The sequence below is a fragment of the Eleutherodactylus coqui genome, chromosome 6 (assembly GCF_035609145.1).
Source record: "Eleutherodactylus coqui strain aEleCoq1 chromosome 6, aEleCoq1.hap1, whole genome shotgun sequence".
NCBI classification, from domain to species: Eukaryota; Metazoa; Chordata; class Amphibia; order Anura; family Eleutherodactylidae; genus Eleutherodactylus; species Eleutherodactylus coqui.
In genome coordinates, this window is record NC_089842.1 from 134,208,776 (window position 1) to 134,224,748 (window position 15,973).

General features: G+C 38.4%; 1 protein-coding gene across 2 annotated transcripts in view; it reads left to right on the forward strand.

The window, feature by feature from the left end:
• CA11 (carbonic anhydrase 11) overlaps positions 1 to 15,973 on the forward strand; it is a 317,815-nt gene that overhangs the window by 279,557 nt on the left and 22,285 nt on the right. For both annotated transcript variants that reach the window (XM_066605760.1, XM_066605762.1), the window contains one exon: positions 10,994 to 11,148. In XM_066605760.1, the coding sequence (XP_066461857.1) occupies positions 10,994 to 11,148 (155 nt within the window). The remainder of the gene's footprint in view (positions 1 to 10,993; positions 11,149 to 15,973) is intronic.

Here is a 15,973-nt window from a genome sequence, read left to right on the forward strand (position 1 = left end):
GAATGGAGAAAAACAAGTGCTGTTGAGAAGGAGAAGGAGAGCGGTGGTTGTAGGGGATTCCCTATTGAGAGGAACAGAGGCCGCTGTCTGCAGACCTGACTAACTTCACAAGAAGTGTGCTGTCTTCCAGGTGCACAAATTAAAGGTGTGTCTGATAGGCTGTCAAGACTCTTCAGTCCAACAGAACACCACCCATTCCTACTAATACATGTAGGGACAAATGACACTGCAAAATGGGACCTTGCAACTTTCTGCAGAAACTTTGAAGACCTCGGAAAGAAGGTGAAGGAACTAGGAGCACAGGTAGTCTTCTCATGCATTCTTCCAGTGGATGGCCATAGAATAAGAAGATGGAATAGGATTCTAGAGGTGAACAACTGGCTACGTCAATGGTGCGGTCAGCAAAGATTTGGATTCCTAGACCATGAAGTGAATTACCTATATGATGGACTGCTTGCTAGAGACGGATTGCACCTTACAAAAACAGGTAAGTATATATTTGGTGGGTGCCTTGCTTCACTCATTAGGAGAGCTTTAAACTAGAACAATATTGGAAGAGAAGTGAAAGGCCACGTAAAAATATACAGCTAATTAATACATTTGAGAACCTCGCTATTAGAAGTGGAAAGAAAGAACAAAGACAAACAATTCAGAAGGAGAGTAGAGGAGCAAGAGACACCGATCACAAACTAAAATGTTTTTACACAAATGCACAGAGCATGGGAAACAAACAAGGAGAATTGGAGCTCCTAACACAGGAAGAGAAATATGATGTCATAGATATCACGAAAAGTTGGTGGAATGATGCACATGATTGGAATACAAGGCTTGAAGGATACAACTTTAAAAAAAAAAAACAGACCAAAAAAAGGGGAGGAGGTATTGCGTTGTATGTTAGGAAAACAATCATCTATACAAAGATTCAAGCTTCAGAGCATGGTAGTTCTGTAGAAACTGTTTGGGTAAGAATACAAGAAAAGGACAACAGTAAGGACACCATTGTAGGCATTTACTATAGGCCACCTGGACAAGCAGAAAATATTGATGAACTCTTTCGACATCAGATGGCTAAGCTTTTAAAAAAGCATGACATAGTGCTTCTGGGAGATTTTAACTATCCCAACATTTGTTTGGGAATCTCTCTCAGGTAAAAGTAATGGATCCAACAAATTCTTATCTGCTCTTGCTGACAACTTTATCTTCCAAAAGCTCGAAGAGAAAACAAGGGGATCTGCTATCTTGGACCTATTTCTTAACAACAGGGAGGAAATGGTTGAGGAAGTAAGAGTGGCTGGGACCTTAGGAGGCATTGATCATGCTATCCTTGAATTTTGAATAAAAAGTGGAGGAAGACCTAAGAAAACTCAGACCTCAAGGTTGGATTTCAGAAAGGCAGATTTCAATGAACTCAGAAAGAGGGTAGGAAGAATCCAATGGCTGGATGTTCTTAAGGACAGAAATGTCCAAGAAGGTTGGGAAATATTTCAAAATTAGATTCTCAAAGCAAAATCGTTAACAATCCCTAAAAGAAGGAAGAATGGGAAGTATTTAAAGAAACCAGGAGGATGAACACAGAACTTGCACACATGTTAAAAACAAGAAAAATATGTTTATCAAATGGAAAGAGGGGGGAATATCTAAGAAAAGAATATAAAGCGGTCTGCAGAAACTGTAGGGCAAGTGTCAGAAAAGCTAAAGCTAATAATGTATTGAGGTTTGCAACAGAAGCCAAAAGCAATAAAAGAGGATTTAGGGGGTATATCAAAAGCAAAAGAAAAGTCAAAGATGCTATTGGATGCTTACAAGATGAAAATGGTGAATTGGTTAAGAATGATGTTGAGAAGGCCGAACTTTTAAATTTCTATTTTGTATCTGTTTTCTCTCAGAAAGTAGATGGAACATCAACTGATCTTCCCTGTGCTATTAGGAGAATAAAAGAATGCAGGCTATTTGTAAGCAGAGAGATGACGAGGGAACACTTAAATAAATTCAAGTCACAAGGTCCAGATGAATTACATCCTAGGATACTAAAGAAAGCAGCAGAGGTAATTGCTGAACCACTCGCCATAATCATTGAAAATTCCTGGAGAACAGGCAAAGTTCCAGAAGATTGGAAAAGGGCAAATGTTGTCCCTATCCTCAAAAAAGGGAAGAAAGTGGATCCAGGAAACTACAGGCTTGTGAACCTGACTTCTATACCAGGAAAGATCTTCGAAGAAGTTATTTAACAGCACGTATCCAAGTACTTGGATAAAAATGGAGTAATTAACCAGAGCCAGCATTGGTTTGTAACAAACAAGTCAAGCCAGACTAATCTAATTTCCTTCTATGACAGTATTACTGACTGGGTTCATCAGGGAAATATGGTGGATATAGTTTTTATTGACTTTAGTAAAGCATTTGACAAAGTATCTCATACTATACTTATTGAAAAAATAACCAAATATGGGATTGACAAGGCAACTGTTAGGTAGATTCACAACTGGCTGAGTGATCGTACTCAAAGAGTGGTCATATATGGCTGCACATCCAAGTGGAAAAATGTATGTGGGGTACCACAAGGCTCTGTCCTAGGCCCAGTGTTGTTCAACATTTTTATAAATGATCTGGAAGAGGGAATTGATGGAAAACTGATACATTTGCAGACAACACAAAGCTAGGAGGGATAGCAGATATTAGAGAAGAAAGAGTATTCAAAAAGATCTAGAAAAGCTTGCACAGTTGGCATAAAGAGTAAGGTAAAATGGCCACACTATAGTCATATATCAAAACGTAACAGAAATCATTAGATATTTGTACTGTTGAAACCTTCCTGACCACAAAGATCAGCTCCACTATTTACTATACTGTCCTTCTAAATGTAATTGGACACCTGAGCAAGAATCATTAGTAGCATTTATTTACATATGTTAATATTTAGTGACCACAAACATCAGTTCCACGTTTAGTGTCTTGTGCCAACCATTAACTATGGGGGATGTTCTGTTATGGTTTGGGGATGTTTTACATGGCATGGTCTTAGTCTGTTGGTTGTAATGGTAAGAAACATGAACACTTGATGTTCTAGACAATAAAGTGCTGCCGACAATGAGGCAGTATTCTGGGGATAGTGAGTAATACTTTCAAGAAGACAATACGCCTTGTCACAAATCCAATGCTGCTTTTCGTTGGTTTAAGGCTATGGATGCTCCACAACTAGACTGGCCTACACTGAGTCCCAACTTGATCCCTACTGAATATCTTTGAGATGAACAGGCAGGTTGGGTCAGGTAATATAAACAGCGTCCATTTTCTTTGAGAGAACACACCAGACATTTACAGAATGAATGGAGGGAAATATCAGCTAAAGTATATTAGACATTAGTAGAAAATATACCATGGAGAGAATCTGATATCATTAGGGTCAAAGGAGGCCCAACTAAGTATTAACATATGTAAATAAATGCTACTTTTGATTCTTGCTCAGGAGTCACACTACTTTTTCTAAGATAGCAGTGCACAATTTCTGCTCACTTCCAAGGCACAACTGTGTTAATAAAAAAAAATAACTGATATATCAACTCATGGACAAGATATAAGAAGATAGAGGACATTTCCATCCCTGCGAGAAGTACACAGAAGCTGCCCCTCACTAATATTTATAATCAAATCTAAACTACCATCCTTATAGGACTATCCTGAGATAAGTTAGTTAACACTCTTCTAGCTCAGTCCTTTTCATTTCTAGTATTTCTCAATGAAAGACATGAAAGGTACAACTGTGTGTTATTAGATTGTTTTCAAAGTCACAATTCTAGATAAACACAATCAGACCACATTTTATTAGTAATCAATACCGCAATCCAGATGATTCCAAAGCTTCCACTTACATTTTACCTACTTCAATATATAGTTCCAAGAAAACTTAAGTGACAAATATCCTTCTAGCTTTACATTTTGTACTTCAGCACAAAGTGTAAGGCAATATATTCATTAAACAGAAGAAAGGAAGTTGTGATAAATTAGAAAAAAACATTTATGTCAATAAGTCAAAGTATGTCAAGAAGCATATGCGCTAAAAGCATCCTTGAAAGTGCATTGTGTGATACTGAGCCTACAAGTCTGACAATATCTGAAGATAAATGGTCATACTTATAGCTCCTCAGAGGCAGGCATGTTCCGATGTAGTGCAAGCCATGCAGATGAAGAACAGATGCACTATACACAGAAAAAAGCAATACAAGCTAAAACATTTCAATTCACAATCTATGTACATCCAGTACATCCCAGTTCTATTTAACTCATTAAGGATCAGGCTGCTTTGGTCCTAAAGGACCAGGCACTTTTTAGGGATTTTACTCATGTGGTTGTTTTACTGGCCTATTCTTTTTCCTTCAGCTATTAAAATTATTTTTGCGTCATTTTTTTACCATGACATATAGGGCTATTTTTCATGCTGTTTCACTGACTTTTTTTATGTTTTTCCAGGGGTGGTTTTTGTGGGGGTTTAAAAAGCTAAAAAAAATATGTTTTTTTTAATCTATATTCTTTTTTACAATTTGTATATTTACACTAAAATAAAGTATGGGAATGGGTTCCTCATTTTGTTTCGGACATTTTGGTATATAATATGTATAGTTTTGGATTGCAGGGCGCAGATGGTGATGGTTTTAGTTGGTGCCGGTGGTCATTTGCTTTTTTATGTATTCATTCTATTTTTTTTAACATTTATGTCTCCCATGATGTCATAGAACACCTCTGGGGGACATTCAAATTGTCTTTTTTTTTATTTCACACATTTCCACTGTAGCTGGGGCATCCATGTTACAGGGGAAAATATCCCCCTGTAGTGATAATAGTCACTAACAGAGCTGATCAGGGTCTTCTAGGACCCTACAGCTCTGCTATGACGGAGAGCACTCAACAGTCACGTGATCGTCGGGTCGTATAGTTAAAGAAAACTTCCACTTTCACTTCTTAGTAAATAGCGCTCACTGAGCGCTATGTAACCGGGAAAGGAGAAGGCAGAAGCTGTTAAAAAACGATTCTCCCTCTGGATCCTCAGCTGTGACTAACAGTTAAGAACCCGACCTGCTCCTGTTTGATTGCAGGAACAGAGGCTTTAATCCCGCTTCATATTTCTGATATCGGTGGGGATTAAAGCCCAGGACCCAGCACTGTATATTTACCATGCTTGGTCCTTAAGCGGTGAAAGGTTTATTGCAACCAAGATATTCATCCCTTTAAAGGTTTTTTTCTAGACTATTTTTTATTGATGACGTACTCTTAGAATAGGTCATAAATATTTGATTGGCTGGGGCCTACTACTTAGGACCCTGGACAATTGACTGCTCAGGCTCCTACTGTCTCCAGCAAAACACAAGTTATGAATCAGAAAGCTCTGCCCCCTGTGTAGTGGCTAGCGCTGGCAATTGCAATTGCAGGATCAACCCACAGGGGTCAGAGCTATCTGCTTCTGCTTTAGGGCTCAGTCACACGGGCGCATCGGCGCCCGTGTTACTGCAGCCAGCAGACGGCCGTACCTGAAGATGGACGTCTCTCTGCAGCGCCGGAGGGAAGAACATGTGCCGGTCATGTGTTCTTTCATCAGCGCTGGAGAGAGACGGCCGTCTTCTAACTGTCAGTCACACGGGTGCATCGGCGGCCGTGTGACTGAGCCCTTATACTCTGTGTTTTGCTTGCAATAGCAGGTGCCTGAACAACTGTTCCTCCAGGGTTCTGAGCAGCGGAACTCTGCCAATCAACTAGGATAGGTCATCAATAAAAATAGCCTGGGAAACCCCTTAAAATATGTTATTTTACCTCTCATGTACTGATATAGGATATTTCAGGTTTGACCAGGCATTCATCAAAATTATCACGTTTAAGCAAAAATCCCATTGTCCCATCTTTTAAATGTAACTATCATAAACAATGTTGCAAGCTCAACTCTATTAACAAGTAGCAAATGTTCATAATTAAAGACTGTTTTCGCAGAGATAACTTTTGAGCTCCTGTCTACACTGATAAGGAATGGCTCTTTAGTATGATTAATTTTCATCTCTAAATGTCAGGAGGCACAAGAGAAACAAATCCCAAATTACTTCTGAATGTTCTACTTGACCCTCCGGTCTCTATTTGCCAGTAGTCAAGCTTTTAGCTCTCATTGTTAGAATTATTTTCTCTGTATTATTCCTGCACATAGCAGCACTGTCACATTGTCAATCACAGAAAGCCCCAGTAAAATAGTACAGAGATCAATGGCTGACTGTCAACCCGTTGATTTCAAAGTGTTTTGCTTGATAGCCCATTAGGCTCCCAGGCAGTCATCTATTTGGGGAAAAAAGAGATGAAACATGAGGTTGTAGTGTTATTAAATAAAATGCCAACAGTACAAAAATCAGCATATAACATCATGGAGCATTTTACAAACAGATATGTGGTTCCATATCCTGATATTTATCGGATACGGTTTTCTTCACAAAACCTTGGTTCTCCGTGAAGTTCTTCTTCTGTTTTTTGTTTGCTTGTTTTTACAGCAATGAGAGCATAATGTTCAGTGCCCCATGCCTGCTGTCCACAAACAAAAAACCTAAAGGACTCCACTCTAAGGCTTCTTTCACACGAGTGAATAAATGGCGATGTTTTTACACCTGACCGATATATGTGACCATTTGAGGTATTGGTTTCCAATGCATTCATTCACATGGCTGAATATACAGCTCATAAATACGTCGGACTGTCAAAATGGAACATACGCAACGTGGACATGCACCGGCGATTATATGGTGGACAAAAAGATAGTTCTGGAACTATCTTTTGACCGATATACACTGGCAGGTCCTATAGACTCCTATGGGAGCTGGACAAAGAAAGGGAGGGGGAGGCATTTTAGCAGCATCCAACGCTGTAAAAAAGCTTAAAGGTACCTCTATGTAGGCATTGAAAGGCATCCTGAGGTTTTTTTGCAGAGCGAGGGTTTTCCAGGGTGCGACATATTTTATCACTGAAAACGTCGCTCATGGTCATGTGAATGGGTGAGAAAATGCTGGCCTCGATCGCAGCATTATACAGCGATGACGAGAAAACGTAAAAACACCTATGCTCATGTGAAAGAGCCCTGATCCGTAATGCAAAGCATCACAGCTTGTAGAAAGTACCAAAATTCTGTATTAAGAGATTTTTGAAACAGAGACTAAGGCCTTAGTCACACGGGCGTTTTTTCCCGTGATTTGCGGATCGCATGACGGATGCGCATCCGCAAATCGCGTGACCGGGGCCGAAAAATCGCCCAAAAAAACTGCTCCTAGCCGCGTTTCAATAAAAACGGGCCGGAGCTGTCCAGCGCATTGAATTCAATGGAGGCGGCAATACAGCCAGCTCCATTGAAAGCAATGGGCTGCGGGCGATCTCACGATTAATTTTTGGGAAGGGCTTAAAAATATAAGCCCTTCTCGGAAATTCATCCAGAAATGTGTAAAAACAAAAAAAATATATACTCACCTGGTCCCGGCAGACGGAGTTCAGCGCGGCCGGCCGGCAGTTCTCCTGAACTGCTCTGAGTAGTATTCAGCAGCCGGGGATTTAAAATCCCCGCCTGCTGAATGAGCTGCCTCTGATTGGTCACAACCTCACCAATCAGAGGCAGCTCTCACTTACCCATTCATGAATTCATGAATGGGTGAGTGAGTGCTGCCTCTGATTGGCTCAGCGCAGGGACCAAGCTGAGAGCTGCCCCTGATTGGTCCCTGCGCTGAGCCAAGCAGAGGCAGAACTGCCGGCCGGCCGCGGCTGAACTCCGTCTGCCGGGACCAGGTGAGTATATATATATTTTTTTGTTTTTACACATTTCTGGATGAATTTCCGGGAAGGGCTTATATTTTTAAGCCCTTCCCGAAAATTTATCGTGCAATCGCCGGCAGCCCATTGCTTTCAATGGAGCCGGCTGTATTGCCGGCTCCATTGAATTCAATGGGCAAACATCATTCTTCTCTGCCACATCTGTGGCAGAGGAGAATGATTTGTCTACTATATGTTCTCAATGGGGTCGGAGCTGCTGCCGCCGGCCCTATTGAGCGCATATAGAGAAGAGAACAGGAATCGTAGATCGCAGATAGGTGCGATCTGCGATTTCTATTCTATAATTTATCGGCTGAGCGCATAAAAATCGCCGGACGCAGGCACATGCGCAAATCGCGCGAAAAAACGCCCGTTTGACTGAGCCCTAAATCTGTAGGGTTAGGATTCATTTGGATTTGTTTGAAAATTGGTCCATCATAGGTGTCATCCCTCTGTACCATAGGTCATAGATTGGGGGTAATGAGGTTATGTGGAGCAGGCTGAGGAGGGTATTGACAGTTTGATACAGCTGACACCCACCCTCAACAACTGTAAACACAGCTAGCCCTTATCATGCTATTTAGCCACTTAGATGCTGCAATTAATACTGATTGTAACAGCATAACGGTTACCCAGGGGTCATGCTTCATTGCTCCATCTGTCCTCCCATGACGTGAAGGCTGTATATCACACAATGAAAAGTGATCACATGTTCATGTTTCCTCGTGGCACTAAAAAACTGAAACTTAATAAAATAAAAATATATATATTATGAGAAAAAGTAACCACATCCTCTTTGAATTCTACGGTTTTACGTATTAGGGCGTAATTAAAAAGAAAACATCTGATCCTTAGAAGGTCTTAAAATTAGGTGCATACAAATTGAGATGGGCAACAACACATGACAAATTACACTGTCAGTATTTATTTAACGAAAACCAGGCCAAAATGCAGAAACAGTGTGTGAAAAATAAATGCACCGCATGGATCAACATCTTGTGGAACTTTACTAGTTTCATATTGTTTTGGATGGATTTTGGCTCCCTCTTTTTTACAGTGTTGCTTCATAGAGGTGTATGGGCATTTGTTTTTATATACAGCTGTCTTAAGGTCCTACTACAGCATTTCAATTGGGTTGAGGTCTGGACTTTGGGCAGTTGCAACACCTTGATTCTTTTCTTTTTCAGCCATTCTCATGTAGACTTGCTGGTGTCCTTGGGATCATTGTCCTGTTGTATGACTTAGTTTTGGCCTAGCTTTAGCTTTTGGATAGATGGCCTCATATTTGACACTAGAATATTTTGTTATACAGAGGAGTTCATGGTCAACTCAATATCTGCAAAGTGCCTAGGTCTTGTGGATGCAGAACAAGCCCAAATCATTAGCCCTCCACCACCATGCTTGAGTATTGTCATGTATTTTGCTGTTCATCTGAGGTTGCATTAATCTAGTTTTAAGACCTTCTAAAGACCAAATGTTTTTTTGTGTCCTGATATGTAAAGCCAAGAGGGTGTATTTAGTTTTTCTCATGACCGTATATATGTTGAAAGCTCAAAATTAAAATTTTCCATTTTTTTACATAAAAATATCACGTGAAAATAAACATATTGTAATTGGCACCATACACCTATAAATGTCTGAACTGTTAAAATATTGCACTATTTATGCCACACAGTAAACATTTTTTGGGCACCGTTTCCCAAAAAAAATGTAATACAGCCATATGTACCTAAAAACAATATCAACAAAAACTATAGCTTGCCCAGCAAAAAAAAGCCCTTACACATCTCCATTGACCCAAAATTAAAAGTGTAATGGGTTTCAGAATATGATGCCAAAAATATTTAAAACAAGAATCTATATAAATTTGGTATCACCAAAAATGTACTACAGAGTAAAATAAACTTGTCATTTTTACAACATCATGAATGCTTTAAAACCAAAATGCAAAAAACAAAAGCAGTTGCATTTTTTATGTTTTTCAATATACATTGTTAAATGGTAAATTAAATGATACCATTAAAAATACAACTCATCTCCTACAAATATCAAGCTCTCACACGGCTATGTTGATGGAAGAATGGGGGATTGTTGACATCTCTAGACTTTCTCTTTAGTACACATTTATCATATAACTAAGGCTTTCGTTAGAGGCAGAAATTAACACATTTTCCTGTACTGTATCAGATCCACACTGATTAGATCAGTCTAGATCAGAATAATTAGATACCAAAGCGCAAATGTACTGAACCCATCAGAGATATATAATTCCTCCTCACACACAGCTGTTGCTATTTCATAATTTCTAATCAGTATAAGATGCAAATTCAGAAGTATCAGCTCAAACAGTTACAGCCCTCCGTAGGGAAATTCATCGGAACTTGTACATAGGAAAAAAAATGTAATCCATTGAAACATCAGACTTTATTTCTTATTGTCCAAGTAGGTTTAAAAAAGTGTCTGATGCATTATAGCTAAACAGTACTGTACTTTTCCTTTTCATAACTGCTGCCATTACGGCTAGTAGAATTGCTAGGTTGACATGCTATTGGGACTATTTTATTTTTCTGCTACCACAGTGTTTTTTATGTGACTGAAGGGGATTAATGTTATAAGTAAGCAATTGTTTACACCTAAGTTTTCAGAGTGGGGAAAATAAGAAAACTCACAACTGAAAAGCTTTATCTTTCTCCGTTCCCTGGAAGGTTGAGGAGAAAAGGACTAAAGCCTCCAGTTTTTTAATGCATATCATTTAGCCTTTTTGCCATGTGTACTTATCTTTTAGTCTACTTAAATAGGTAGACTAAAGCAGTCAATGTCCAATTGGAACAAGCACCATTGGTGCCCAAGGTAATAGATTCGGAAGCCTCTCCTCCTCCTGCCTTACTCCCTGAAGTTGCATATAGTAATTAACTGATGATTTAATCAATCATTTAATTGTACCATATTGCATACTACCCACCAATCCCTCGTGTTCCTATCACAAAACAATTAATGATAAGAAATTTAGATTTTCAGTTTACAAATACCTATATAGTTAGACATTTCAATTTTACTTTAAGTAAGTTATGAATTAGAAACCTTCTTGAACTAGAGGTTATTAATTTAGCAGTTTATTCACTGGCAAACTTTAAGAGCTGACTTTAATTTAATTGGAATTTTTTTTCTCCCATAGATGAAGCAAATATCATTGAAGATCTCAGCATTGAAGAGCTATATCCAGAGTCCTTTGGGTTTTTGACTTATCAGGGTTCGATGACCATTCCTCCATGTTATGAGACTGCGACTTGGATCGTAATCGATAGACCTTTAAATATCACTTCAATGCAGGTACAGAACTTCTGAGTTTCATTTGTAAACTTTGCACCTCAGAGTTTTATCATATTAGAAATATGAACTTTTATTTTCTAAAATCCTGTAAAAACTGCACCACTTTCAAGGAAATGTCTACTTTGTAACATCATGCTGTTGTTAGGTCCTAGCTTCTGTGATACATTTCTTAATATAATCAGAAGGGTTTTACCTTATTTTTTTCTGATCCACCACATGGAATAATCAAAGAGTTAAATGGCAAAACTCAGATTGCCTCCAGTGACCGTTCTTGGGAGATTGCCGAATACTGTTAATAAATATAACAGCAGAAGAGTATTCTGTAAGCTCCTGAACACTCTCTCTAGTGTTGACTGAAGATGTTGTGGATTTCCTTTTTGGGGTCTACGGCGTAATCAATAGGAATGTTTGCACCCTTCCAAATTAGTTATGAATTGTTTGTGCGCACAAGAAGATTTCACACTGACACAGGTTCAGCATGTATAAGCTTCCTCAATTCTGCTTTATTTTTGGGTGCGCAGCCTCTTTTAAAGAGTTTAACATATCTGCCCTTTTTGGGCAGGTCAAAGATTACATAGATACAACGTATTGTTTAATTATTGGATAAGCATCTTGAGATTCTTCCTTCATCCGGTCATCTGTTATTGCCCGTCACGTGGTAGCAGTCCGGAGAGGGCAGGACGAGATGAGTGGGTTGTCTTGGACACCACGTGTGGATGGTCCGTTATATTTGCATACATTTCCTATATTATTTGCATAAGTTTCCCGTAAAACTGCTTATTTTTACTAGTGCGTTAGCTAAAAGCAGTAATGTTCTAGACTGCGATTTACTTGTGTCTGACTTGCTCCTAAGATTATCTAGGAATCGGGAAGTAGAGTGTTATTACTAAATGTTAGCTATTGTAAAAGCCGGTTAGAGTTTAGAGAATAGAGAGTTTCATTATATATGAGGAAGTGGATATATTGGATACATAACGAATATATATATTTCTAGAAGAGCAAACAAAGATAGGAAAAATACTGTCATTGGTATACAGAATATAAATAAAACTGCATAACATACGTAAAACTGTCTATCACAAGTCCACTGTCCACTACATATGAAATGTATGTCCACTGTCACGGAAATATAGATTTGACGTATATCCACTACAAAGACAATGTGAATGTTATCATTGAACATTATCACCCAACTTTATTAACCCCTTAGTGACGGAGCTTTTTTGCTTTTTTCCATTTTTGTTTTTTCCTACGCCCTTTTAAAAAATCGTAGCTCCTTTATTTATCCATCAACGTCGCTGTATGTGGGCTTGTTTTTTGTGGGATGAGTTGTATTTTTCAATGGCACTATTTATTGTACCATATAATTTACTGAAAAACTTTTTAAAAATTCTTAGCGGAGAGAAATGGAAAAAAACCGACATTTCACCATCTTTCAGTGCGTCCTGTTTCTACAGCACACAAATTGCAACAAAAACGACCTGATATTTTTATTCTATGGGTCAGTACGATTGCTACGATACTAAACTTGTATAGTATTTTTTTTGCTGTAGTACTTTTATTTTTTTTTTTAAGATATTTAATTTTTTTCAATTATTTTCTGCGGTCATTTTGTGCGCGCAATACCTTTTTTATTTTTTCATCGACATAGTTCAGCAAGGGCTCATTTTTTGCGGGATGTCCTGAAGTTTCCGATAGTATCAATTTGGAATACATACGACTTTTTGATCGCTTTTTATTGCGTTTTTTATGGGAGACAGGGTAACTAAAAAAGTGTATTTCTGGCATTCTTTATTTTTTTTTTCAGACGACATTCACCGTGCGGGAAAAATAATGCACTACTTTGATAGATCGGACTTTTACGGACGCGGCGATATCAAATACATATTTTTATTTTATGATTTTGATTTTTTAATAATGGATATGGCAAAAGGGGGGTGATTTAAACTTTTATAACTTTTTTTTTTAACAATTAAAAAAACTTTATTGATTATTTTTTTACATTACTTTGAAGTCCCCCTGGCGGACTTTAACATGCGATGCTTTGATCGCTCCTGCAGTATGACGTAATGCTATAGCAGTATGACACCTGCACGGCTCCCCCGATCTCACCGCGGGGGGGGGCGTGAGGGACCCCCGAACAGTGTTCGGGGGATTTAAATGCCGCTGTCAGAATTGACAGCAGCATTTAAAGGGTTAATAGCCGTGATCGACCGAACGGCCGAGCGCAGCTATTGCCCGCGGGTGTCAGCTGTAATAAACAGTTGATGCCCGCGCTGTATGGAGGGAGATAGCGGCGCTACCTCCCTCCATACACGTCCTGCAACAGCAGGACATAGTTTTACGATAGGGCTGTCACTAGGGGTTAATGTATTTGTGTCAATTTTAGCTAAACTGCACTAAAGGTTGTGACAAATCATTACATGTAATGCCACTCTCACCAAAAGATGAAAAAGTGGGTGGTGTGACTACTGAGCAGCCATAGTCTACTGGTGTACACCTGTAATTTTCCAGTTTTCAGGCAGTCAAAAATGTGCCAAATTTATTCAAGATCTGTTTGTCTTTTAATTAAATTAAACTCAAACCACTCCAAGAAGTTTTTTAAAGAAAAAAAACAGCCATCAAGATACAAAAAAGATGCAAAAAGAGATTAACAAGCACATAATAGTGGACCAATTATATTAAAACATATGATGCTCAATGGTGGACCTTCACTTTAATTTGTAATATTGTAATATCTTAATTGTAAAATAGAAATGATTTTGAGTGTTCTTTTTATGACTGAATTTGAAAATCTCATCAATATTTGAAGGTAATTTCTGTTTCCTGTCATGGTGTACCATCTTGTGACAAATTACTTTTCACGCTAATTAAGAATTAATTCTAACATTTGCAGTTTTATTTAGATTTCTGTAAATAAAACCAGCAGCAAACTATCATAAGAACACATTGTGTTACATGAATGATCGATTAACAATTGTCAGTACTAAGTTACAAAGAAATGTGTACAATTAAAGCAAAATAGACTTAATATAATAAAATCTGAGTTCTAATTCATTACTATTTTACAAATCTCTCCTTGCTATCAGTGAATGAGAATTGTTTTGCTTTATATTCAGAAACTATAAAAAAAAAAACTTGTATAGACAAGGAGCCTTTTAGAAAATAGTAGTTTCCCTATGTAGAAATATGCCAAAGATTTCACCCTGGTGGGGAATGTTTTTGAACCCGTCTAGTAATGAATGGTGATGTGAGTGCACAGTATATTTTTTTGCCACTAAAATAACAAGTTTGCAGGCGTCTCTCCCACATTTGTTTCACTGTATATCATGTAGGACATCAAAGAATGAAATGGAGCCTTAGCTGTCAAATTTTTACTCCATATTAGAGCACCATTGCCTTTCTCTTCACAGAAATATACAAGCAACTCAAAATCTTTGTGCCTACAGTTCCACAAGATGAAGTATTAAAAAGACAGTGAATTCTGTTCAGCCACCTGTAATTGGCATGACTTATTATAGCAAATGTCTCTTCTGGTTTAGAGAAGAACACAGCCACAGAAACTACCAGTATGTCAAGAAATCCTGCTGCCTTATGGTCCCCTTGAGGCCAATTTCATACAAGTGTAATATGGGTGAAGAAATCTGCTTGTGTTATGAACAGTATTCCTAGCCTGACTGCAGGTCCGATCGCACTAAGTAGAAGCATCATAAAGACCTATTATCATGTTTGGGTGATCAGACCAATGTTTAACCATAAGTCCGTATGCAGAAATGTGCCTGTATTACACCTATGTGAAACTGGACTTAAAATGTAGGCTTTGATTTCCACTCATGTGCAGTGCTGAAAACACAGTTCTCCTACATTCTGCTCTACTAGATTTCATTACGAAGGATTTTGTCAGCCACCTCTTGAAATATTTTTTTTTTAGTACTAAAATTATATTCTGCTTGAATTCCAAAATGATCCCTCTAGCCAGAACTAAATGCTCTAATCTTACACTATACACATAATTTACTCTTGCATTTACTTAGTCTGATTTAATTAATTGATGTTTTTTTTTTAAAAAAACAAAAAAAAAAACCTTTCAATTAACTCAGCCTAGGTATTTCTCAACAAAATGAAGTGGGAAGCTCAGAAGCAGACAATGAAATGGGTCATATTGAAGGAACTATTACATTTCCCCTAAAGCATGTAAATGACTTCCTTTATATTTCCCTTCCTTTGAATCTACTTCTTGCGTTGGTCCCAAAAAGTGCATGACAAACTACCAAAAAACTGAGTGAAACCACCTTCGGGTTGATTTGATATTAGTGCAATTAAGGCCCCAAATGCTGTCCTAACCATACATTTAATGACCCAAATTAACATTATTTCTGGTTGACACTATTTGTGGATTGTGCATACATCATTCTATATTCTTAGCATGTTAACCCTTTGCAATCCAATTTTGGATTCAGGGTTTTCTAGGGGGGCTTTCTCTTTCTGCCATTATACAATGGCGCCATCTGCTGGCTAGAGCCAGTACTGTGACATGCCGGAGAGGCCCCCAACCACAGAGCAGCCAGAAATCTACAGTAAGAATACCCTACCAGACGTCTTCTGACATCGGAGCTGTGCAGCCTTCATTCAGAATGTCTTGAGACGTCAGACAGTGGATTGGAAAGGGTTAATCATTTCCAATCCACTGTCTGACGACTGAAGACACTATGATTTAAGGCTTCGATGTTGGAAGACATCCGTTGAGGTTCGTTTACTGTATTTTGCCAGCCTCTCTACTGTCAGAGCCTATCCAATGTGTCACCTCGTGCAGTACTGGCTTTAG